General features: G+C 40.0%; 2 protein-coding genes and 1 pseudogene across 3 annotated transcripts in view; 2 read left to right on the top strand and 1 right to left on the bottom strand.

Annotated features, from left to right (window-relative positions):
- The first annotated feature begins 5,864 nt into the window (after nucleotides 1-5,864).
- On the top strand, nucleotides 5,865-6,518 carry LOC116444486 (claudin-22-like). The gene has a single exon (XM_032109919.1). The coding sequence runs from the start codon at nucleotides 5,865-5,867 to the stop codon at nucleotides 6,516-6,518; it is 654 nt and encodes a 217-aa protein (XP_031965810.1).
- Nucleotides 6,519-7,546: 1,028 nt separating this feature from the next.
- LOC116444732 lies at nucleotides 7,547-8,634 on the top strand (annotated as a pseudogene).
- A 578-nt stretch (nucleotides 8,635-9,212) lies between these two features.
- WWC2 (WW and C2 domain containing 2) overlaps nucleotides 9,213-26,384 on the bottom strand; it is a 95,563-nt gene continuing 78,391 nt past the window's right edge. For both annotated transcript variants that reach the window (XM_032109915.1, XM_032109916.1), the window contains exons 18-23: nucleotides 25,314-25,506; nucleotides 23,193-23,357; nucleotides 20,572-20,664; nucleotides 19,211-19,453; nucleotides 13,854-13,981; nucleotides 9,213-11,882 (exon numbers count right to left, since the gene is read on the bottom strand). In XM_032109915.1, the coding sequence (XP_031965806.1) occupies nucleotides 11,816-11,882; nucleotides 13,854-13,981; nucleotides 19,211-19,453; nucleotides 20,572-20,664; nucleotides 23,193-23,357; nucleotides 25,314-25,506 (889 nt within the window). In that variant the 3' untranslated portion in view covers nucleotides 9,213-11,815. The remainder of the gene's footprint in view (nucleotides 11,883-13,853; nucleotides 13,982-19,210; nucleotides 19,454-20,571; nucleotides 20,665-23,192; nucleotides 23,358-25,313; nucleotides 25,507-26,384) is intronic.

Below are 26,384 nucleotides of genomic sequence, written 5' to 3' on the forward strand. Positions count from 1 at the left end.
GAAACATATCTTAAGGAATGAAAGAAAGCTTATTATAATAATTGTCTGCAGATGTGAAATGAAAAGCATGATAGAAATATATATCTGTAACACTCTATTAAACCAGAATCTCCCAATAAGGGATGCATAGTGATAAAGAAGCCCATACATTTCACAGCTCAGAAATTAGTTTCTTAGACTTCCATCATTCAAGGAAATCACATTCCAATCACTGCTCAAGTGACATGAGTTTTCATACTTACAGTAATCTCCTGTATTGACAGTATATCAAAAATAGTCCCCTGAAGAGTAAGGCTAATTTTCTAACCCAGTCAACCCTCACTTTGAAGTCTGGATGGGGATGGTGATAGAAAAGTTTTGCAAAGGTGGAAGTACTGAGCCTTAAAGCATTCTTTATTCTTCCAGTATAATGATGGCAAATCTACCCTCTCTCATTTCAATCTTTTGAATAAGTCCCTAAAGCAGAAATCAGCAGTTTCATGTTGCTGTGCTTGACTCTTTCAGTGCCTTTCCCTTCTAGATTTTGTGCAACTACTATTAGATCTACGTGACATCCTATTTCAAGCTTTTGATTGATCTTAGAGACGTGAAACTGCTAGCAAGGTCTTTCAATCACAGAAGTACATTTCTTTTGCATATATAACAGGCTCTTGCTAAAGTTGCTTAATGAATTACATCCAGTGTTTGAAGAGGGAAGGTGTGCAGGTTTGGGCAGTCCCTGCAATACTGAAAAGCAGGGAACATGCCCTTTTGAAATCAGGACAGCGATGGCTGTGCCCTTTTCCCACTTGAGAGGGTTCTGCAGCCCCTTCCTGGCTCTGCTGAAGGTGGTGAGTCCTCACCTTCTCCTGCTGTGCTCAGCCCAGCTCTGCCCTGCTGTCTCTGTGCTGGCCCTGGCACACCAGCAGTGTGGAGCCATCTGCAGGGGCTGCACTGCTGGGCTGTCCTCACTGCCTACACTGGGGGGGTGGGGGGATGGATCTGAAGAGGCATTGAGGCCTTTGTGATAATTTTCTTTGTCTCTGCTGTCCCATTCTGCTCTAACATCTCCACAAAATATTCAGTTGTTTGGCTTTGTGACTTCGCTCTAGCAGTGTCCTAGCATTCACTGAGGGGCAGTGTCTTCAGATGTAACACAGAAAAAAATAATGTGATCTTATAAATCATCACCTCTAAATGTTGAGTTAGGTTTTTTGTGAAAGTTAATGACACCATGAGCTAACTGTATGTGTTTAAAGTTACTCTCTTGTCCCTTTTCAAGATGGAAATTGTCATTATCTTCATAACTGGCTTACCCCTCTGCATATTGCCTCTTACTTGCTTTCACAATGGCTTCTAAGTGCCCATAATTAGAGGTTGCTGTTATGGATTGCACTAGGGTTCAAGCAGAAGTCTAACAAGTGCCACTCATACATTGGAGTGGGAAGTACTATGGACACTGTGTTGCTTTGATTCACTGAACTTTTTACATGAGCACTTCATTTACCCTTCTAGCTCTGTGTGAGGCTGTGTCTAACTTGGTACTGTAATTTCAGTGAGGGGAAACAAAGATGACTCAAGCAGGAGAACCACCACAGTAACTTTATGAATAAATAAAGAAAATTTAGATTAGTCCACTTCATTAGGAGGTCAAAAGGTGCCTGCTGGCACTCTCTTGCAAAGTTTGACTCTCAGGAGTCATATAGACACATAGATATATACTCAGGGAAAGGTTAACTTCTGTTCTGTGATGCTCTCTGAAGCACCTTGAAACCTTAAGCTCTACCAATACACATAATCTCAAATCTCACTTAAGTGCACGCTAGAGTAAGTCAATATGGATAGCAGTATGGGTTGTGTTCTTTGCTTGGTGTTCCTGTGGTTTCACTGAAGAGCACATTGGCTATGCAAACCCAAAAGATGCTCCAGCATCACAAAGAAATGGGTTCTTAGTTAAGTAAGAAAATGTTAACTCTCATAACTTTCAGTTCAAGCAATAAGGTGGAAAGCAAAAGACTGCCAAGGTGAATGAATTAAGTCACTCATCGTAAGATGCTGAAGACATTGCCTTGCCAACTTCTGACAGCAGCTGTTCTACTGGCTGTAACTAAGCTTCAGCTATAGAAAATCTATACCCTAGCTCTTTGCATATGTGTCTATAAGATAGGAATCTAAAACTGAGAGACCTGTGAATGATTCATGAGAATACTTGATATTTCAATGAGCAACAAAAAAATATTTTATGAAGCTCCAGGACTATCTTCAAATTAGCAAAAGCTACAGCAGTGTCTGGGCAATGCTACTGGGGACAATTGTACTTCACAGATGAACACACTTTTTGGGCCACTGGAGGAGAATAAACAAGCCCACAACATGAACATGCTTTACAAAGGAACTGAAAGTGTAGGAAAGAGCCAGTCTCATAATTCTGCTTTTGTGGGATTAAATTGCCTAATCAGATCCCGAAGTGCTGAACCTGGTATTTCTTTCCACTTGCTGACCATTAAACATTGGGATAATTGTGTGGGCTGCAGAGCTGTGTACAGACAACAATTCTCCACTACTCTTTGCAGGGGGTAAAGTATTTGTGTATCTATATCTCTGGCTGTGGAGGTTCCCAGAAGAGTTAGTGTAGCTTTTAAAGAGAATATGTACCACTTGCAGTGAGATTCAGAATCCTTGTGTTCAGCCCGAAATGATTTTATGGGGAGTAGAAACTTAATGCACTTAACTGCATAAATGATATGCACACTGACCACCCTGAGTCTGCTTTAGTCTAGTCAAAGTCAATTTGAAAAATGATGCTTGGAGCTAGTTTGAATGGATGATGTTATCTCCAGGGCTTGAAAAGTATTACTGAACCTGTATGAACTTGATTATGACCTGTGCTATATTCTTCACAGGCATTATTTTACCTGTGTAGGCCTCTGTAGGCTGGTATCCCTGTATGTTACATACCTCAGACTTTATAGGGAAAAAGGAACAGGGGAAAAAAAATGCTCTAAACCCAGTCAAAAGTCCCTCTAAATCCATCCTCACCTTCCTTATCTGAAAGCACACTGGTCAGTGATAGCTGTACCTGCTCTTCCTTCTCTTCTTGACAAGTCTGTGTTGCACAAGCACCATCCTTGCTGCAGAGGCTGACAAGGGGAGCAGTGGCGAAGAGAAGGGCCAGAGCTGTCCTGGAGCGGCTCTCTTGTGCATGGGCCCCCTGCCACTGTCTGCAGAGGTCCCTGTCAGGCACCTTCCCTGCCCCACTGGCCTGGGAGCCATCTTTCAGTGGCCATCCCCACTGAAACACCTTAAGATCTGTTGTTTCAGGCTGTGCAGATGCTGGCAGATGTTTTTTGTTATGGCAGTATAACAGTAAACCCTGGGCTTATGTTTCAGATTGCCCTGAGCAGTAGGACAGAAACAGATGGGAGCCCAAATCTAGCCCCTTAGGCTTTTCAGTCATTCTGACATGTCACTTTCTGTGTAGGCACAAGTCTACCAAATACAATTATTCTGGGGATGAGACATTTTTAGATGTGAGAGAAAAGAAGTAACAGTGGGGAGAAAAAGGGTGAAAGAAAGACAAGGAAGATAGAACTAAGGCAGTGACTGACCTGAGAATGTACATAGTTCAGCTGTGATTTTTCATAAGAGCAGTAAGTTCCAAGTAAAGGCATTCCAGACCTTGTCACTATCTTAGTGCCAAGGCAAGTGTTACCTTCCCCTCCCCTCCAGAAGAATAAGGATTGCATATAATCTTATCCAGAATAGTGTAAGGAAGCTTTTCTTGCTCTAAGTTAGTGCATCATTAATAATAAGGTGCAGAATTTAATTGGCAGATCTTACTAACGCAGCAGTCCCAGTGCTTCTGATGGCTAAAATTTAAAGGCTAGTATAGCCTTTAGTATAGGCTAGTATAGCCTTTAGTATAGCCAGTTGTAGCTAACATTTGCAAAATGTATGGACTTCACAGGCCTGATGCTGTACTCTCAGACTATATTGACTGTTGGAATTAAGAGCAGAGAAGAAAATATTGAATGTACACAGTCAAGAAAAGTGCAACAGGCTTCCATAATACTCTTTCAGTAACTGTGATTTTAAAGTCAGATAAGCATGTAACCCTTGAAGGGGCAGAATCACTCCTAAGTCATGGTTGTTTTATCTTAAATATTATTTAAATGGCATTACGGAGATTCTCATTGAAAGTCACAAGGATTTCCAGAACTAGCATTCCTGCTCTGAACAGAGAAAGGGGAGAGAAACGACACTGCCGAATATGAAAATACAGTCTGGAGAATGAATGAATGAACACGGGATTGATCTGTCTCATTTTTTTTTTGCCTAGTGGATGGCCAATGTTACAGGCTTGCTTGTGACAATTTGTTCCCAGTGTTGTCAGTTATACCCTCAGTGATTTCTGGTCTTGTGCATGGTAATTTTTTGATCAAGTATAAACTGTCGAATTAATGGGTTGGTACACAAGAAAAAGGGAGATAGATCATCTTTCTGGGGTTTTTGTATTGGTTCTTCACAGCTTGTGACAGGAGAAAACCAAGGGTTTGAAATTAAGACTCTGTATAAAAATGAGGAAGAAGAGATCATCTCACGGTGACAGTTCTTAATGATATCCTTCAGGACTTTGGAAACCTTCAAAAGCAATGTTATGTTTTCCCATCACATAATCCATTTTGAACAACTGAGAATTAAAATATACCGATAAATACATTATCACATCTAGGAAATTACTGGAAAACATCTCTGGGTCATACTCATGTGGATGTGTTCATGCTGCTCAGCTCCTTCCCAGACAGGCTGTGCTGTTACATGTGGGAAGGGAAACAGCAAACAGATGTTCTCCTTCTGACCCTGTGGACAAGCACAAGGTTAGCTGACATGAGAGCAGGAAAAAGCAGGGTTTCCTAATGGGGTAATGGCATAATGGTATCTTGCTTTGATCAGAAAGGTGTACTAGGCATTCCTGGCCCAGGGAGCATTGAGTGCCAAATGTTGTTAGTTACTAAGTGAATACACTGTGTGCCATCTGGGACATGGGCTTTGGGAAAGGGGACACTGAGCTGGTGTAAGCTGCTACCGCGGTGTTGCTGAAGTCCTGGGGCAGGTAAAGTTTACGCTGGCTGATGATCTGCCCGGGTTCATTATGGTGGAGGGGATGTCTAGGATTTCATTTCCTACGGTACTTTCACCATACCCGTCTCCTTTTCCCCTTAAGAGTCAGTCAAAACAAAGCCCACTTTAAAAGAAATGAATGTAGAAAATGTGAAGCATAAGGATCTTTTACAAAGCGTCTTTTACAGTGCTGGGGACATAAAACAGGGCAGTGGAAGATAAGCCATTATGTATGTTGAGGAAGTCTAAGAATAAAGATTATAGGCAAACAGTCTACCTTTCTTTACAAGGCCTTGATTTACATCCCTGAAATCTCAAATTTAGCTATTACAATGAAGTCCTGTTGCACACAGAGCTGCCTTTTTATCACCACTTAAAATCTAATTAATCCGTATTGAAGCACAAAGATTTCTGTTGTGTTTTAGGGTGAGGGGTCATAGAGCCCTCTTTGTTCATCCTCAGGCTTGTAATCATCAGGCATTGGGATATAATTTTACCAAGCAAATTGGAAGGTAACAGATCAAATCCTTATCGGAAAACCTAACTCATGGTTTAGTGAAGTCCTTCGTCCTTTATGTGAAACTTTATATTTGTGAAGAACAAAAAAGTGTTTCAGAGCTTGCAAAGGGTTAATAGCAAGGGCTTATATTTGGGGCAGCAGAGACCTAGAATCATCACAGCTTCTACCATCACTCAAGGTAGCAGTTGGTACAGAACTGCTGGGGAAACCTTTCTCCTCAAGCTTTCAGAACTCTGCTCTTACAATGGCCTTAGTCTATCAACCAGTGATGCAATTAAGTGGCATTTTGGTCTCTCTGTTGGGATGGGTCCTGTCCTGCCTCACCACCTATCTACCCCAGTGGAAAAATCTTAACTTGGAACTAAATGAACTGGAGATCTGGACTATGGGACTCTGGCAAGCTTGTGTTGTACAGGAAGAAGGTGGAATGCAATGCAAGGACTTCGATTCTTTCCTAGCCTTGCCTCCAGAGCTCAGGATTTCTAGGATTTTGATGTTTTTTTCCAATGGATCAGGGATTTTGGGCCTCTTGCTCTCAGGATTTGGGTTGGACTGTTTGAAAATTGGTGAAAGACAACAGGAACAAAAGAAACGGTTGTTGCTGTTTGGAGGAATGCTCTTCTGGATATCAGGGATTACAGCTATTGTCCCAGTTTCCTGGGTTGCCCATTCCACAGTCCAGGAATTTTGGGATGAGAATATACCAGATATTGTTCCCAGGTGGGATTTTGGGGAAGCATTGTTTGTTGGCTGGCTTGCTGGATTTTGTCTTATATTAGGAGGATCCCTACTTAATTGCACAATCTGTTCAACTGAAGTCCGTCCGTCTTCGGTCCATTATGCAGTAGCAGAGCAGCAGGATCAGTGTCAATGCTTGGAAACTGAAACTAGGCCTTAACATGGAAGGTTTTAAGCAGTACAGAAATACTGCCCTATCTTTTCCAAACCCTAATGCAAGCCAGAAGCTTGTTCCGGTAGTAATTCAAAGGACTCTTTGTTACCTAGCTGATTTCCTAAATTTGTCTGTTTTCTCCATAAACTGGTATTGGAAGATGGTGTGTTTTCTCACCTGTGGAACTGCTTAAAACTGTATCGCAACAAAACACTGAAGTTTTCAGAGACTGCACAGAAAAGGTGCTTTTGCTTTCTTAACTGCACAGTAAAAGCCTGAAAATGAATATGCATGTTCTCTTACAGCTTGGATTTTAACCAAAATGTGCTTCCTTTTTTATGTAACCAATGAAATAAGCCCTGAAGTTTGACTCCCTGTTGCAATTTTCCACTTGACTGATGCAGTGACATACGAACTTAGAGGAGATTTCCTGTCCTAAACAGTCTGAATACCTGCAGTGCATCAAATGGTTTTTCTGTGTATTTGGAATAGTAGGTTTCTGAAATTGTAGCAAGCTTTGCAACTGTCTTTTTGTGCATGGGGTGTGATGGTGTGGGTGCTCAGACCCAGCAAGCTGTGTTTCCCCAGTCTGCCACATTGGACTGCCCATACAAGTTACTCTAAGAGTTTCTGGCACCTGCATACTTTATGCACCAAAAATAGGCTGAGAAATGCTGCTTTAAAAGCCAGTGTATCTATCTTCCTCTGACACTGGTCTTGAGTCATTATGCATCCTATCCAAGATCCCTCAAGTTCCATTCACTCATGTTTGGAAGATATTGCTGTATATTTGACTTTAAACATGGCATTTAACTGGCCACAAAGCAGAGAGTGTTATTTGGTCTAAGTGGAAGTGCATCAGTGTGGTATTAAAACTTAAAAACAAACTGGGAGATGCCAAAATTAGCAAAACTGCTGTAATGCTTTAGCTGATTGATGGAAAAACAAGTATATGCTTTTCTTGAAAAAAACAAACCAAAAACTAATGAAAAGTGAGCCCAGCTGTGGCCACACCCTTCTGCTACTGGTGTACCATGCCACCTCCCAGTCCCCCAAACACTGCACATGGAACCAGGCAACACAAGCAGGAGGGAGGGGAGAAGTATTTCATGCTTCATAGAGCATTGTTTTAACTTGTGCTTATGTATGACAGAGCATGACAAAGAACTGAGCAGAACAGTGCCTGCAAAAGCGAATTGTTTGGTGCTTCTATGACTGCAAAAAACGAACTTGGCAAACGGACATAGGCTATTGTTAGCTGGATTTCTGTTGTCTGTGTTAGGATGGATTTTAACTGCTACCTGTAACTACTTACCAGGCTGGAAAAATCTCAGCTTAGACATAAATGCACCAGAGCTTTGGAGCATGGGACTCTGGCAAAGGATGTAGGAACACAGTCTAAAGATTTTTATTCTTTCCTAGAATTCAAGATTTCCATTACTTTAGTAGCTACATCAAATGGACTATGACTTCTGAGCCCTGTGATCTCCGGTCCTGGTTTGGACTGCCTAAAGATAGAGAATACAGAGCAGAAGATAAAAAAAAGCTGTTACTACTTGGAGGAATACTCCAGATGATAGCTGGAGACTCTGTCCCTTGCTGACACTATAATCCAGGAGATTTGGAATGATGACATCACAGAGATTCTGCCCAGATGGGCAATAGGGGATGCACTGTTCAGTGATTGGGTTGGTGGATTTTTTCTAGTTCTAGGGGGATCTCTACTCCTCTCTACAATCTGCTTATCATCTGGCCATCACTTACGACAGCAGCAGGAGTGGCAGATATACAAGATGCCCATCGGCATCTGGAAATTGGAAATGGAAGACTTAAAAAAGGGCAGATACCAGGTTTTCTGACTTCTTGCTTGTGTTACAGTAAGAGAGACAGACCTGCTGAACAGACAGGTTACTGTTTACAAGATCAGGGGTGGGATTCTTTCTTACCGAGTAGTTCCTTTAATCACTACTTATTTCCACTTTTAATTACATGAATTGATGAGCTATGGCAATCTAAGCCACCACTGTATTTCTTCCAAGTCTGATAAATGTCAGATTTTGGTTTTGTTGTATAACTTGGGGGAGTGAGTATAAAAATTTTAATCTCTAGGCCTGCACGGAGACTTGACCATATTTTAAATAGCAGAACTCCTACTGGGGCTGCTTTAAACTATGTATTTTTTACAAAATAATATTACTTGAAGTCTGAAAGAGTTTGTAGCACCAGTTCAACATGCATTACAAAAACCTAATGCAGTACAACCTTGAATGAAGTTTGCTGGGCCTGTATCATTTACAGTAAACTAAATGTTCTCAGACATAACATCACATAATGCCAGATTCTCAATTGTGAGAGAGAGGGAGAGAGAATATGACCACCTCTATCCCTGTCCAATCTCTCTCTCTCTCTAAGGACACCCAGTATTTCTGGGCAATAATGAGATGTTGTCTGGAGGAGACTCAACCGTGTTCATTGCTGGTGCAGTTTTTCCTTCATGAATGTAAAGAACTAACTTCAAGTATATGAATTAGTTTCCATATAACTTATCCTTAGCACTGTCAGTGATTGATGTGAACTTTCTATAAATTGCCATGATTTTACATTGACAAAGCTGTAGCAGCCATCTGTTTCTGCAAAGACCATATAAAGAGACAGAAGAGCAATAAAAGAATTAAATAAAACACTGGTCTAGAAAAGAGCTTTGTTAAAAAAAAATGTATTTTCCAATCACTGAAACATATGAAAAGTGCAGAGACACGTTAATCTATGTAATGTACTTGCATACTCTTACAGACAAAATTAGAACAGAAACACATTCAGAATATAACCTGATTAAATATTTAGTTCAGTCCTGAGCATTTGATATTTAATACAGTATAAACATAGCAATAGTAAAAAGAAAAATAATCTTAAAATTATTTGATTTGTGTTCTATTACAATTTCTGCTAAACCTAGCTCATTTGGCTAAATATTCTTGTACCAGTAATATTTACATTTTGATATATGCAACTGCAGTGACATTGGTACCTGGCAATAGAACTAATTACATTCGTTACACCCTGCTGTGCAGGGTAGATTTCACTTCAAGAGTAATATTTATCACTTTAAACTGACAGGAGTTTATTTGTATGTGTTATTTTAGCTTATTCTATTGAGTGTTTCAAGTGTGACACGTTGAATTAGTAAAAAACCCCAAACTCCAAACCCGGAATTGTTAAAAGCTGCCTATAAATGTGTTCAACTTTACCAATCTGGAAAATGAAGAGCATGAATATGTCTAAGTCTCTCATTTAAAGGAGTTTTGTAAGCTGAAGCCAGCAATACTCAAGTTTTGACTTCACCTTATGCTTACAACTCAGACAATAATACTTTTTTTTGGAAAATTATTCAACATTTGAGAAAAACCAACTAACTGGACTAAAATTTAGATACCTCTAAGTATTTTTCAGAATAGCATCCTTAATGACAAATATTTTTATGGCCAGAACTGAACTATAATAAACAGAACATAAATAAGACTGTAAATAAATAAAAGAAAAATCATAAAGTAGACCTCTAAACATCATTCTACAAACAACTTATATAATCAAATTGAGAAGTTGAAACTGTCAACCTTCATTTCACCTCTACATTAAATAATTCCAGCTTTTTTTAAATTGACCTTTCAAACATGAATGTTATCTCAAACCCAAGACACAAAAAACAAATGGGGCATTCATAACGAATGTTCAATCAGTCATCTTGCTCAAAATAGCATGTTTGGCTTTATATTTCAGTGAACTGATGTATTTGTGCATAAGAAAACCTTTGGGTGTTACACAGACCTGTCATCACAGAATTGTCACTTTGAATCTAAGACAGCTGCTACCATATTGTGGTTATATTGTTTCCATTTGCTCACCAGTAATTATAGCACTTCTGAAAGATGAAGTCCATGCAATGTGGCTTGTTGCTTGGGGAAGAAAATTGCAGCCAGTGAATGAAATACATCTGAGTGCAACAAACTAAGTAGAAAATGAAAAATTTCTGTTCTCTGCAATATCCACCTACTTACACAGTACCCATGGAAGATGACCCCAATTGCTTTACCAAGACAGGACTGCTTGAACACCTACAGCCAATGTACAGAGGGCATCCAAGTTGCCTTCTGATGAAGCAGCCTGCTAGGAAGAAGCACGTAAGACATATTTGAAACAAGCTGTTCACATCTATTCATTAAACCTGTGCACCCCCAACTGCATACAGGGTCAATTGTATATTTTAAGAATTGTTATTTACTGTACCAAAATTTGTGCAGATTTCTAGTCAGGAGCTTTTCTTTTTCAGAAAGGGTTTACCTTACCAACAGGACTGCTGATATCTGAGTTAGCATGTGAGAGATTTTTTTTCTGGTACAAATCCTTTAATGAAGCATCTTCAGATCTGTAAACCTAGCACACTCCTTCATGTGTTCCTAGCTGGCAATCAGAGAGCCCCCTAGGACAAACGATTAACAGAGAGAAACTCTCATTTTTAAGTGCACAGTGGGTATAACTATTTCAGTTTCAGTGTTGGTATTATGAATTTGATTCATTGGGCTCAGAAAGCAGCTGCCCCTTTTGGTAGTCTCAAAGTAAATTTTTAGGGTTACTTGTCTGCCTTGCCTTTCTCACTCTCTCGCAGATGCAAGAAACCTTTTAGTGCAGGTTAAAGTACTGTACATTCACAAAACTAAACTTTGAACTCTGTGTCTTCCTACAAAGTATTAAAAAACAAACCAGAAGAAATTTATTTTCAGAAACAAAATTACAACATGGGTGATAAATCTAATCAGCAGCTGTTGTGAGGCAGCCTGGATGTTTTGGAAAGGCGCTTATGTTTGTGGTTAACTATAAAAGTTACACTCTTGTACAAAAGTATTGCATGGCAGAACAGCCATCTTCACAGTCTGCTCACATGAAAATAGTGAAAAGATAAACAATTGTCTGTTGAACATAATTTTTCTCAACACAGTGCAGTTCAACAGGATACATGCTTAGTACTGCCTTTGTTCCATCTTTACAAAATAAAAACACAGATGCGATACACACAAACTGTACAAAATCAGCATCAGTATACCGAAATTTATCTACTTTGGTTTTCTGTTTGTTGGGGTTTTTTGCCATGTTTTAAGCTTACAACAATTCAGTTCACTCTATTTTACAAATAAACATCTCAATAGTGAATGTAAAATAGAAGATCTTTGAAAGCACATCACTGGAACTACAAAGCTCATCTGAAAAGATATGAACAAGTGGAAAAACATTTCAGTGAAAATGCGTAATTATACATCATCAGCTGGAAGGGCTGGTATACTGATCTTTGCTCTTGTGAAGTATGCTATCTTCTCCCTGAATCAGAAAAGAAAACAAGGGATTTCTTTACCATTTGTTGCATGACTGCAATGTCATCTGCTGTAGAGTTGCTAAGGTTAGAGCATACTTCTTTAAAACACAGGTTTGGAAAATATACAGAAAATTTATTTACAACAAATTTACAACAAATGACACAATTACCTTCTTAGGCAGTTTTATGTAAAAAGCAGTTCCAGTTTTGAAACAGAAAAAACATCAGTATTTCATTAATAACTGCAATGGTATGACTGAAATATTGTTCCAGTCACTGAATTTCCTATGATGATATTTTCGGTGGGGGGGATGAGAAGGCAAAATAAATCATTTTATCCTGACATGGGAAAAGGGCAAGGGGGGAATAGTTGTGTCTGGGCAAGACTCAGAGAAAAATTGTCAACCCATTCTCCAGTTGCTTCCCCTGTGCTGTTACCATTTCTGTCACCTATGAACTGAGACATTACTGAAGCATAACAAGTTTACACAGGTTTGCCTACTAGCAGGCTAGAAAGCGGAAGAGAAGTATTGGGGGCTTAAAAATTCAATCTCAGAAGAGTCATTCTTCTTGAGAGCTTTAAAAATGTCTCTCTGTGATTAGTCTGAGGCCACAGCACTCTAACAAGTCCAACTAGCAGGGCATGTACAATTCAGCCTCAGGAGGTAAGTATTTATCCAGAAGACTAAACCATGTTTTCCACTGGTGAAGCTTGAGTTCCCATAAAAAAGAATAGCTCAGAGCAAAATCAGCCTAAACTGGCTTTCTCTTCCTAATGTGGTGACTAGAAAATGAAGGACAATGGAGCCTTTCGATACCCTTCTTGCAGGGAAATGATGTTTTGAGCAGTCTTACATGTTCCTGTAGATTTGGGCAGCAGTCTGTCTGAGATGACTGTTAAATGACCAGCACCAACCAAAAGCCCTTCTCAAGACATGCACAGAAAGTGAAATCTTCAAGATGCTCTGAATTTCAAACTGAAGATAAATAACTTAGCTGTAGCACATCTTTGCTGAGGAACCCCTTTCCTTTCTCTCTTGCTTTGATTCTGCATCACTTACAGCTGTGTTTTGCAAGACATGCTGCCTCACAGGCCCCTACTTGCTTATGGATTTCTCCAACTGCTCACAAAAGATGATTAAAAAAAAGGAAAAAAAGTCTCACGTTTATTAGCAGCTGATTTAAATTTCCTATAAAGGAATCCAAAATTCAAACTTTAAAAATGTGCATTAACTGACACAACAAACCAAATTAACTTGCAGTACTGCTTCTATGTGCAAGAGCAAGCACTGTATTTTTCAATCAATAGATTTATATTTATTTTTATATAGGAGCATGGCCTCCAGGCTGTAAGCTGGCCAGTCTTTTAGGAATTTAGACCAGTTAGAATTAAGGTTTAAGATAACAAGTGTTCATTCTGGCTTATGCTAAGCAAGAACACTTCATTAATTGCTTCAAGTAATAGGTTGCTTTGCAACCAAAAGGAGAAAGGAAACAAAACAGAGGATGGTCTCAAGATCTTTCTTTAACACTAAGTCTTGAGCAAGGCACAAGTAGTGGTTAATGAGTTTCCTGATGAGCTGTATCTGTCCTACTTCTCCTTGAGCACTGATTTGCTTCAGGCCTCTGCCATCACTGGAAGAGCTCCCATGACTTAAAGCCCCCTGTCAACCTTCTGTGGGTGAGGTGAGCCACGGCAACAGTCACACCGTGCCCGCCTACAGCAGATGTCACACAGGGGTCTGACACTCCACTTGGCTTCCTCACCACGCTCTGAATTGCCACAGGAGCAGGTCACTAAGGCCTGGTCTTCTGAAACTCCAACCTAGAGCCATTTTAGAAATGCGTGATGTTTCTGGCAAGTCAAAGCCATGTGGACTTTTACTAATACTACAGGGCATGTCTGATTATACCTAGAAATACTTCATGTTACTTCATTACATTAAAAAGAGCATGATAAGCAGAACAGGCCGTACCTGAATGACTGCACCTGCAGTGGCACCTTCTGGCTCTGCTCCCGTAGCCGGCACACATCCTTAGAAGCTTTCCTCATCAATTTCTCAGCACTTAAACCTTGTTTCTGCTCTTCTTTTGACTGTTCAGCCTGTATCGAGAAAAACAACTGTATTGTGCTGATAATGAAAACTACTTGTTTCAAAGAAGTGAGAGATGCTCTACGTCAAGCAAAACACTTGGCAGTGCCAGGTTTACTGTTGGACTCGATACTAAAGGTCTTTCCCTGCCTAAATGAATCTATGATAATCTCTGTTACAGAGGGGATTACTGTAACATGCATATATCAAACCAGGAGTCCCGTGGAAAAGAAATATATATGGACAGATTCTTGATAGCTGTTTCAGAGATGTTTATTTCTCCAGCCGCATGGCCGGGGCTCTGCCCAGGAACTGTTCCAGTCACGGGACCAAGGGTCCTTCTGCCCGCGCAGGGAACACAAACCAACCAGTGGGAACGAGGCTGAGCAGGGACAGGGAAGCCCCGTGTCTGTGCCCTCAGGGCCCCTCTCCCAGGGCTACACGGCGGGGGAGGAGACCCCGACAAATCTCTATATAAAAGGTCAGCAAGATAAAAGACTGACATCATGAGCCTAAGCCATGGCCGTGAAGTAAGGTAATGGGGCTTTTCAAAAAAAAATAAATAGAGCAAATTCCATGCCATCTCAGGTGGCTACTAGGTTTTATAAATTCTGTTATTTCTTAGGGCTGTAGTTAGACCTAAATTTGTATGAACACATGTTGTCCATCCAAGTATCTTTTTAGAACTGGGAGCCACTGATTCTCTTCCCATATAAAATACTTTTATTTCCTGACGAAAGCTCTCAGGAAACTCTAAACTCTCTTTAGAGTTTACCTACTCTAAAGTGACCAACAGAAAAAATAGGGAAGATGTACTCTGAAAATATACTTTCAAGTTTTGTTGACCATGTTAGCAAGGAACATGAACTTTTGTGCCTTTATTCATGACATGGCACCTATTTTGCATGTCTTTCTTTTGCACTGTAGAGGTGTAAAAGCCAAGGCAAGTGAACAGAACACCAGTGGTAACAAGAGACCAAAGGTCTTTCGTGAACAGAGTTGAGCAGCTACGTACCCCACAGTAAGTTACTGAATTTCTGCACCTCAGTATTGCTGGCTCTATTACTTATGCCTTTATTAAGCATCAACAGGACAGCTGCAGCTATGCCATCCACCATTTCAGCAACAAGACTGCTATTAGTAGCTGTACTTTGGCTTTAAAAAACTTTATCAAGGGTTTCTGAATATCCAGTAATTTGAACAGCAGCTGATTTTAGGTGGGCAGTCACCTGGAATTCTTAGACAAATGACCCCCATTCATACACAGGTGAGTTCTGTAACAAGTGTATTGTCACCCCCATCACATGTGGGGTGCATGGTGTGGGCAGTGCTTTCATTTCAAGACCGCAGGGGCTGTCAGACAAATGTTATTTATTGTATTTTGAATTTTGTCAGCCATCAAAATTCAACAGAAGCAGTTCACATTCTTGAACAACTATAAAGTTGTAGAGAGTTTAATTTTTGATTCTTTAGAGACTTGAAAATTCTGTTCATTACCTCAAATTAAAATAAATTTGCAAGCCTGAAACAGTGATCTTCAAAGCTAGTTTGTAACTTAGGAGTTCACATCCCAGTTCAGAATTCAACCCAGTGGACTCCTAAACAACAAAACCAACTAATTTAAAAGATCTAGTCCATACTATCAGTTTAATACTGGGTAGTTATAAGAAAGATGCTCACAGCAGGATAGTGGTACCCTGTTGAAAAGCACTCTGGTTTCTATATGAAAGTATTTTACATGAAAGAGCACCACCCTTTCAAAAGCTGACTCAAAATCCAGTCAGCTTGTACTGCTGTTAACTTCTTCAGTCCCCAACTCTAAAATAGCTATGATTTAAAAATGAAATTAACCTATAAATATTGTTTTCTTTATTAGTTAGTGAACATAAATTTGCAATCTACAACTGGTAATGTCGTAATTAATTTTGCATATGTCACTGGCCATATGTTTTACCAGCTCCCCTAATTAATATTTATCATCAAAGCACTAAACATACAATATTTCAAAATTTTCTAATTTTATCCTTTCCCTAAGTATACATGAGGTTCTTGTGATTACTGCATTCCAGATTTAAGAGCATAGAGGACTTCTTTTTTTTTTAAACTCTCTACTACCATGTATCCCTTTTTCATTTTTGAATCCATTTATTTTTTTCAGGATACTCTAAGAGAAACCTGGGTTTCAGCCCAACGTCTCTAGGAATATGCATATGAGAAGGTATGTAGATGACCAGGTTTGTATTTACATCATGTTTCTTGAGTGCTTTATAAAAAATACAGAAAGGCACACTAATACAATGGCCAGACATTCAGGAAGTCCTAAAAATCTGGCACATTCTGTGGTGATGCACCACCCCCCACCCCCCACACTATGATCTCAGATTCTTTAAGCACATTTCTTTATTCTTTAAAACACTCATTCACAACACTTACCTACCAAATATAAGTTTCAGATAGGAATGTCTCTATCTGGGCTTACCTTAAGCTTGTTTAAGATGACAGAGAAGAAACTCTATCAAAATTAGAGCTGAAATGCTATTTCCTGTCTTGTTCTTCTGTGGTTTTTGTATAGAAGAAACTGAATCTAAAGAAAAGCTAACTGTGCTAAACACCAAATCATTGGGACAAGGACAGGATTATTGGTATTGATGACATAATTACATATTACCTCCACATAGAAGATGTACTAAAAAGAAATAAAGAAGATATTTACAGGAATCTTTTTTGGATATAAACAGAAGTAGTACTTCAGAGGACACTAGGTGTCTGAAAACTTACTTGTATGCGGATTCAAGACTCAAACTTTGAAATACTGCATGATTTCTCATAAACATCCAATCTAAACAAGAGAAAACACTTCTGGTGCACAGAATTACCTCTGTTTTCTGATCTGCAGGTATTAGTGGGCATTACATACTTGCTGCACTTAGGAAGGTGTGGAAGGAACGGGAGGGAAGGTATGGAGTCTGTGGATTTGGCTTCAAGCAGAGTAACTACATGCTAGCAAACAGCCACTGATTTTCAACATTCCCCACATCTGCAGTTTCATTTTTCACATGAGACTCTCAATTTCTCTGGCGTTTCCAGCTGCTGCATTAGTCTGTGCCATTATAATGCCTGCAGGATCTAAGAAATAATCTATGACAATGTTCTCTAGGCTGCTGTGTTTTGCTAACCCAAGGGGAAACACTGACAACACAGTACAGCGCTCTCAGGGTTGTTTTGCTCTGCAGGGGAAGGCTGCAATGATTTGAAGGGTAGAAATATTTCTAGAAACTTTGTAAGCACTCTTCAAAGAGGTGGAGTGACTATGATCATTGTTCTGACTTTTATCTCGGAAAGGAGGACTTAAATGCTGTGCTAGTGCCTTCCTATATTTTAGGAATGTGTATTATTACCCTTATTCCTCACCACAGTGTGTGTAATGGTGTTGATCACTGACAGCAGCCATACAAAATGTGACAAACCTACCTCCTGCCTTGAAAGAGCCAGCTGAAATAAAGCACAAATCCAAAGGATTCATAATAAGAAATGTTGCATAGGCATACTTTGTTCTAGAGGGAATAGCTTTTGAATGGGAGTAATTTAAATGAAACACTCAGAAACTATAATTTCTGTACTGCATCCAGCATTAGACATAAACTATGAACTTCTACATAAATTTAGCTATGCTTCTTTTCTATAAGCTACTATTTTTATGGGTTAAAACTTAGATCAAATTCATATAATGAATTCACGTGGTAAAAACCAACACACTTACAGTAAGTTTAAACACTGCACTATCTTCCCCCATGTTGCCTAAGGGTTTTTCAGAACACTCATCAATGTTCACCATAAACTCTGCTAGTGTTTTATAGTTGTTTTAGTACTCCACTACCTACAGTCAACAGCAGGTGCCACAAGAGGGACCAGAAGACAGAACAGGACACAAATGTAGAATTGGGAGAACATACTGGGGAAAAGTTTTGTTTCCTAAGGTATCAGTCAAGGACTTCTTGAAATATGTGGTATCATTATATGCATTTTTCTACCATAAATTTAGCAAATCAATAAATTAGTAATTTTTTGAACTTATGCAAACTTGTAGCACTCAATGTTTTGTTGAAAACACTTTTACAGTTTCTGAATGTCATGCTATGTTTGCTTGCATTTAACCTGCCATCTGTTCAATTCTCTACTTCTTGGAGAATTAAAGACCATGATTAATTGCTCTCTTCCACCGCACTCATGGTTGTATGGACTTCAGTTGTAGCTACTTAGCCATTCCTACCTAATATGGAAGTTGTTTCCTCCTCTGACTATCCTTGTTGACCCTCTGTAGTTTTCTCATCCGTTTTGAAAAGGGAAACCAAAAATGAACTGTGTTTATGTTACAGGCATAATCGTATTTAGATGCTAAAGCAATGATTTGTTTTGTTCCAAGTATTTTCCTTAGCAATTCTTGTCTTATTTGCTTTTTGACATCTGCTGGTCCTGTGATGTTTTTGTTTATGTTTTTGTCTCTTATATGTGGAGTATCTCATTCCTAACATCTAACTCAGAGCTCATCTTTGTATATGTAAATATTAGGATCACCCTTTCCTCTTCTACACAAGGCTATTTACTGACATTTAGCTTTAAAAAAAACAAAACAACAAAACCAACAACTATTGCTTACCTATGAGGAGGGCCTCTGCACCTAGTTAAAACTTTCCATTTTTACTACTCTGAATAAATGGGCATACCAAAACCCTAGTATCTATCACCCATAAAGAGCTAAGGAGCATAGATCCCTCCTGGCTGTCACTCACAACCTCCCCGCATTGAAAACTGACGTACATTCACTGACTTGGATGGGAAGGGGGCTCCAGAAGGCGTCTACTCCAACCTCCTGCTCACAGTAGGTGATGCCAGAGCTGAGTGGTCAGGGTCTGAACCAGTTAGGTTCAGAATACCTCCAACTGTGCAGGTTGGGTGGATTTTGGTTTTTTTTCTTGGCTGGGCTTTTAACTCCTCCAACAACCTCTCCAGGCCCCTATTCCCATCAATAATCTCCTTAATGATTTAAAAACCCAACCAACCTCCCAAAAACTGTGTAATTCAGAGATGTAATTAGTAATTACACTGTGTAATTCAGAGATGTAATTAGTCAAATGTGAGCTTCTGTAAAGATCTTTTAACGAGATTGACCAAATTCTTCAACAAATTTATAGCAAAGGTAGGGGCATATTTACTCACACATATCTCAATGCTGCTCATACCTGTTTTTCAGCTTGTTTCAAGAGTTTCTGGAAACGTTCATCCTCTAGCACACACAGAGGAAGGTCTGCCTCTCCTCTACCTTTCATTTCCTCAAGCTTTTGTTTAAGGTCCCGCAAGGCCTGGAGCTCATCGTTGAGACGATTCTGTCTTGTGCGCGACGCCTGGAGGTCCAGCTCCAAGTCCAAGGAAGTGCGCGTGGGGCGCTCCAGCGCAGCTCTTCGCATGATCGGCTGGCAAACAGGCTGAGCCGTTTGGGAGACAGAACAATAAAAGTTAATACCTAGAGAGGCTGGTGGAGGGTTTGACATATTACAGTCAGAAAAGCTCAAATATTTTTTTGGGTTTTTTTACCAGTCCTTTATTCTAAAGTCAAAAAATTCGCCTATCCTGGAATTTTTGTTTAGTCACTAGCTAAAAATAAATGCTCCAACCAAGTGCACAATGATATATTTACAGGTTAAAGACAAAAAACCCCATTCTGATCCCTGGGATGACACTACCAGGAGACACAACACTACACAGAATTCCCCACAGATTTCAACTACATTATTTATTTTTGTAAATATTTGCTTTTTCAAGGCCTAACCAAACACATAATGTTACAAACTCTGTAAACATGCATTTCTTCAGCATATTTCACATTATTTACTGTCCTTTCACAGTGGGTTTTTGCATGAGTAAGTCAGGCAGGAGAAGTCATCTCAGAGTACTCAGCATCCCAGCCTCTTTTTTCTTATGCAAAACGTAATCCTGCTACCCGGTAACAAGGCTTCCAAAGGACTATTTTTCTAGTTACAATTAAGACTAAAATATAACTCTCTAAATTTATGTAAGAATGAATTTCATGCAAGAGAAATAGAATCTTCCTCTCTTGTCCTTCAATCCTTTTGCTACTTGAATACTTTTGGTGAAGAGTAAATTCCCTTTAAAAGGACATCTAAATCCTTGAAATCTTCACTAAAATTTGCTCAGGATGTATATTGCTGGTGTTGACTTTTGTGCAACACAGGCCATCTTGTGTCACTTTACAATATGCAGGTTCTTTAACCCAGACCCCTTTGACAGTAACTCAAGTTCAACAATAAGCTCAAGTTCAACAACAAATGCCATGATGCTGAGCATCAGTGTCTTGCTGCTGGCTTCAGCCACAACTAAAACAACACAGGCTTCGTTGAAGGGGAGATGACATTGGAGTGAGACCACTATGTTGAGATTTCAACTTGAAACTACAGGACATAATTGTGGTACTTGTGTTGCTTTTGCTGAAATACTTGAAATATAGTGTATCTTTCATGTTATTTGGTATTCCTACTCTCCCCATACTTTGTTTTAAATGACGTGCAGGTAACGCAGCACATACCCGTTTAACTCTCAGGCTCCGTCGTTCCATAGCGTTTCTCACAAAGAGAGACTTCTTGGCTAGTGTGGAGCTGTCACTGTCACTGCGATTCAACTGTCAAAATGTACACAACGAACAGATATAAAGCATCTTCATATGCAAATACACCCGCATTGGTAGAACCCGTCAGGGAACCTCAGTGTTTATATACATGTAGGTCATATTCTTAGTACAAAGTTAACAAGTTTGCAACTAGAATAAGCATCTATTCTAAAATTCTAATCCTACACCAAGACAACCATTGATCTTACTGAATGAATAGTGAGTAGACTCTTTAGGAATGCAAGGAAGGTAACTATGGTTATTAAGTACTGACAAATCATTGTCTGGCTGCAGATACAAACTATGGATTTCACCTACCTGGGGCAGGCTTTTAACAAATTTACTACAGGGAAGGTAAATTACTATAGACATGCACCTGTCCAACAAACAGTATTTTTGTATTGTTATTAATTGTAACAAGCAAAGGTGTGCCTACAGCTTCCTTTGGAAGCACTTCCTGCTCCTTAAAATTATGCACCACAGCTCGACAGTAGCTTCTTCGTAACTTTAGCATTATTTCATACACATCAGTGCAGAATGATTGTTAGGTGCATCAGCATCTAACAGGTGGTAACCTCCAGGGAAAACAGAAGCATCTCTCTGCAGAAAATGTATTTCACCTCTTCAGGAAGGGACAAAAAAGGGAATCATTCTGCTAACATTTCAGTAAGCAAAGCCAAAGGCCCTAAAGTGTGCTTACACAGGACTGACTGGGAGCTAGGGGTGGGAAACACAACCACTTGCAATACAAGTACACCTCTTGAGAGACAAATCTGTCTTTTCACCATGAGCCGCTACTGGGAGCTCACCCCTGGATACAGAGAGGTGGCCATAGTCACTCATGTTCTTTAGGCACTTTTCAAGAGACATTTTCCAAAGCACAGACTTTGGTTCTGTCCATTAGGCCTCAAAGATCTCTGTGTTTTCTGTAACATCGTATGAGAGTAGGTGCTCTTTTAAAGCCAGGCCATCTCTTCTGATTAGAGAGCAGCTGTCACTTCACCGGAGTACATTCAACAGGTGCTTTTCTCTCATACAGCACCATAAAGCAAGGAAGGCTGGATATGCCTGTGGTGCAAACGAGGGACTGGGACTGGGGAGACCCCAGCTCTTCAGCCCTCTCTGTGAACTTGGATGCAGCTACAGTGCCCACTCTGGAGCCCCCAGCAGTGGGCAACAAGTGTTTCTGACACTGCAAAAGGTTCATCTGCAAACATGTTCTTTTCACGGGGTACTTTGCTTCCAGGCAATGCCATACACAATGAGAAACAGAATGGTTTATTCAAGGTAGGTTTTTTTTTTGATTCTAGCTCTTGGCAGCAGTTATGTAGCAATGTTACACCCAATACTTTCCCAGATGCAAAAACCCCAAGAGTTTACACTAACTAAGCTACCGAAGCAACTAGTTTTACTTCCTGTTGAAGACCTGCATAGGCAGCAAACTAAGTGGATTCTTTTTTTTTTTTTTTGCCAATACAGCTAATTTGCATTTATGGATTAAGTTCCAGCACAGGAATTAAGATGAAGGCTAGCTTCTGAATTCAGCCAACAATGTATCCAAATTATGTAAAGATTGTTAGAAAACAGTCTGCTATGTTTCATTCTGGAAGGTATATGGAATAGTTATTAATATGTAGGTATTGACTATAGATTTATTTTTTTTAGGCTAATGAGAATCACAGACAAGTGATGAACTTTAATGTTCCCAAATAATTAAGGCAACTGCCTCTAACTGAACTGGGGAATTAAAGCATAAGTTTTTGGTTTATTTTAAAAAGAGGTACTTGTATGAGTAAGTAGAAACTAAAGATCAAAATAAACTGCCTTTTCTAGGGCATTTCTGTGATTAAAATCTATGGAGCTGGTAATCCATTCTTAAATCTTTAAACACATGATTTTCATAGTTTAGCAGCAACAAGACTCACAATTTATATCTTTTCTTCTTTTTCCATGCTACCATAGATCTAGAGAGACTGGAGAATTTAGCTGCCAAAGCCATGTTTAAAACCCCGTCCCGAGGCAGCACCCGCACATCTTTCAAAGATGCAATTACAGCAGGATTTGGGCTGCCTAGGTTTAAAACCAGTTGAGATACAAAGCAAGATTTAAAATTGATGACTGAGCTCTTTCCACACTGTTACCCTTAAATGGTTGCATTATTAAAATATGGTAATGCAATGGCATTTTACAGCGAATTCTATTTCATGTTGTAACAAATTGTTTTGCTGTGAGAGCGCTGGAGTTGCTGATGTGCAAGGAAACACACTTTTTGCAGACAGCCAGCACAGGCATCTGTGTTATTTCTCTCCAATAGGATGTATTTTTGCCCTAGTTGAGGTGTTTTGCAAGAGTATGCAACTCTGCTGAAAGTCAATTCTACTATGCATCAGCTCAGATAGGGAGAGACTCTAGAGAAAGCACAGGCTCTGCCTCTTGCAGGGAGAATTGGTACATGACTCCCTGTCATTAATGCTTCATTCCCAAGAAGTTAAATGACTCTTTAGTTAATAGCTCTTCATTCCAAGTGTTTTTCCCCTTACCCTACAGATGTATTGGTTCCGCTCGCCTGGAGAGAAGGTTTGGGAGCGCACTATCATGCTGTTCCTGACAAAGGGACGCTGTCTGGAGCTCCAGCTGGCTCTGTCCTTGGGTCGGACTGGTGTGTTCTCATTAAGCGATTCCTCAGTGTTAGTCTCTTTATCAACCTATGAAAAGGAATTTAATGTAGAAGACTTACTATAACCAGATACATGCCACCATGTAGTTTTTGTACCTTTGGATTTTACGAGCATTCTCATCACCTTGCAGTGGATGGAGAAAGACCAGCAGCAAAAAGCACCCTGCATTTACAGAGAAGTTATTCTAAGTAAAGAAATACAAAATTCCCAAGAGGCTTAACAGTGTGTGGAGAGGCTTTGAAGGTACTCTTTGTAGGCAGTAAAGCCAAAGACCTTTGCTGCTCGGCAGACGGCTTGATGCAAACAGTGCAAGAAATGTTTTGCTTTGCCATTTGCAGACATGATGATTATTGCACATTTATATTTACTTTGTTTGGTATTTGCAGAAGAGCAAGGTTCTGCCATGCCTGAGATGGTGCCTGTGAACACTGAAAGAGGGCAGCTGGGAAGGTTACACTGCCCAGGTCCTTCCAGACATACTGCCATACATTCCCAAGCCTCAGCAGCAGGGCTGCTTTCTGGCAATCTCCAGAGCTTCACCAGCCTTTTGAACCCAGGGAAAAGACAGCTGGCTGCTGTCCCTCAGCACAGCCTGCTGTCTACTGCCCCACATGTGCTAGAGGGAGCCTCAAGTGCCCCCATCCCCGTGGGTGGTACAGCCTGTGCTTACTTCCATGCTGCACTCATCCTGGCTGCTGGGCTAGACCAAGCTCTGCAGCAGCTGGAACATCCAGTGTTACTGGTGTGCACTGGGGCTTTTTCTTCAACTTGGGTAATTTAATGAGGTTCATCATTTTCGAAGTGCAGGTGATAAATACAGTGACCTAAATAGCACAACAGCAACCCCGAGAGGATGTGGCATACAGAGATCTATGCTGTGGCTGGCTCTGCAGTGGAGTCTGCTGTCTTTCACTCCTTGTCCAGGTCCACCCAGCCCAGGCCTAGCAAAGTACTTGTGTGCGTGTCTGACCTTCACACGTGTCCTTGCTGTCTCCCCTTGCCGAGTTAGGGCTTTGATCTATATTCACTGGCTACCCAGCAGACTGTCAGTCCTTTTAATACCACAGCCTTAGCTCATTTGGCATCTTGCCACATTAATTGGAAGTTAATTACTGTTTCCAGTAAGTCCACTGAGATGTTAAACTTTTGTATTGTCACAAAGGTGAAGGAACGAGATGTCACTCTTTGTCTTTTTACTTCTACTGTTTTATAGAACTTGTGGGTATAAAACATGCAGTGGTGTTTTTATTAAGACGCAGAAAGCTTCTAAAAATTTCATTTCGGAGAGTGTGCTACCACATCAGGCATACTAAACATCTACTAAAAGTGCTTTCAAGAAAGTGGAATATAGTTTAAAGCCAACAGTTACCAAGAATATGGAATCTGAATTTGCTTTATGCAGTGTGTGGGTACAACAGTACCCTCAATAGTTCAAAAGTATACACAGTTTTAATACACATTTTGGAATTTTCTGTTCATTAATCTTTTGTCCTTTTTTCTGCTAAGACAGTTTTTGTATTTCACGCCCTAAAATAAAGGGAAAAAATAAGGAAATCCCTGCACTGGTTTAAAGATCTTGACCCATGTCATGTGTTTCCCCCTGTTTGTCAGATGAATCTGAAGGAAAAAAAGGGAAACAACGAAACACATGTGCAGAAATATTTTAAATATGCACAGGCTGAAGCTACTGAACTGCTTTGTATTTTGAATATTCTCCATATGCAACAAAAAAAGTGAAGATAGAGTGTCTTGGTTAATTGTCCTGGACTTAGACGTTCTGCCTAGCATGCCTGTTCAATGTCCTCTTCATAGTTCAGAAGTGACCACACCAATTTTGTTACAAGTACATACTGACAAGTGCTACAGCAAAGGCCACATCAAATTGTAAATGCACAGATGCAGCAGACTTCCATATTAATTTCTCAGAAACAGATTTTTAGACACGGTAAGATACTGCAGGAATGTGAATTTTAAGATATTCACCAGTGTTAGAATTACAGCAGCTTGTTGGCTTTCACGGGCCTCATTGCTGTTCTCTCTGTTCTTGTCTTCATTCATTTCTGGTGCATCCATGAGTAACCCCAGGTCATCATTACAGTCACCTTCTACTGCCAGCTTAATGTCATCTTCCTCTTCATCCACAATTTCATCAGAGGCCTCTGCAAGCATCTCTAGCCTGTATGAACAGAAGTAACCCAGGCTTATTCTGAAACTGAAAAAGCTCACCAGACAAAGATACCAGAAAGCCCAGACCTGCACCCATGTATGGGGTATGCATTTTCCTGACAGGGAAAACAACTATCATCCAAATGCTTCCACTTAGTTCACGTGAAGGCCCATTTCATTGCTGCCTCCAGCAAAACCCAGCAAGCGCTACTACAGTTCACCTTCAAGGTCGTTACGACAACACTGCACTATATTCAATAGCTGTAATGGTGATAAGTTCATAAAACAAAAATGCAACTCTCCCCTTCCCCCATAATAAAGCAGGTATTTACTTCTACACTGCAGCTAAGAAATTGCACAGTAACAGAACTCAAATAGCAATTTAGCAAGAAATCTGTTTCTTGGGAAAGTTCACAATTTCTTCAAAAACGAGACTATCAATGGAAGCACACCCACACTGACTTTGTCAGACAGCAGCTCTCTTTTCAAATCCTGTTATTTGCTTGTTACACTTAATGGAACTATAATTGATATTTTGCTATACTTCCAGTGGCTTCACAGCCCAAGTGGTTTCACAGGAAGATGTACATGGAATGGAGGAGCATTGGCAGTAGGAGTTCATAGAGCAGCCAAGACACTGTAAACCTAAAAGAACGTGAATTAATTGACCACACAAGAGAAAAAGACTTTACTCTAATTCCAGTGGTGGTGAGGCACTGGAACAGGTTGTCCGGAGAAGCTGTGGATGTCCTGTTCTTGGAAATGTTCGAGGCCAGGTTGGATGGGGTGTTGAGCAACCTGGTCTAGTGGAAGGTGTCCCTGCCCATGGCAGTGGTATTAGACTGGATGATCTTTAAAGATCCCTTCCAACCCATACCATTCTACAAG

The sequence above is a fragment of the Corvus moneduloides genome, chromosome 5 (assembly GCF_009650955.1).
Source record: "Corvus moneduloides isolate bCorMon1 chromosome 5, bCorMon1.pri, whole genome shotgun sequence".
Lineage (NCBI taxonomy): Eukaryota > Metazoa > Chordata > Aves > Passeriformes > Corvidae > Corvus > Corvus moneduloides.

Coding starts and splice junctions, on each gene's coding strand:
- LOC116444486 (XM_032109919.1), top strand. CDS start 5,865: ATGGCCTTAGTCTATCAACCAGTGATGCAATTAAGTGGCATTTTGGTC.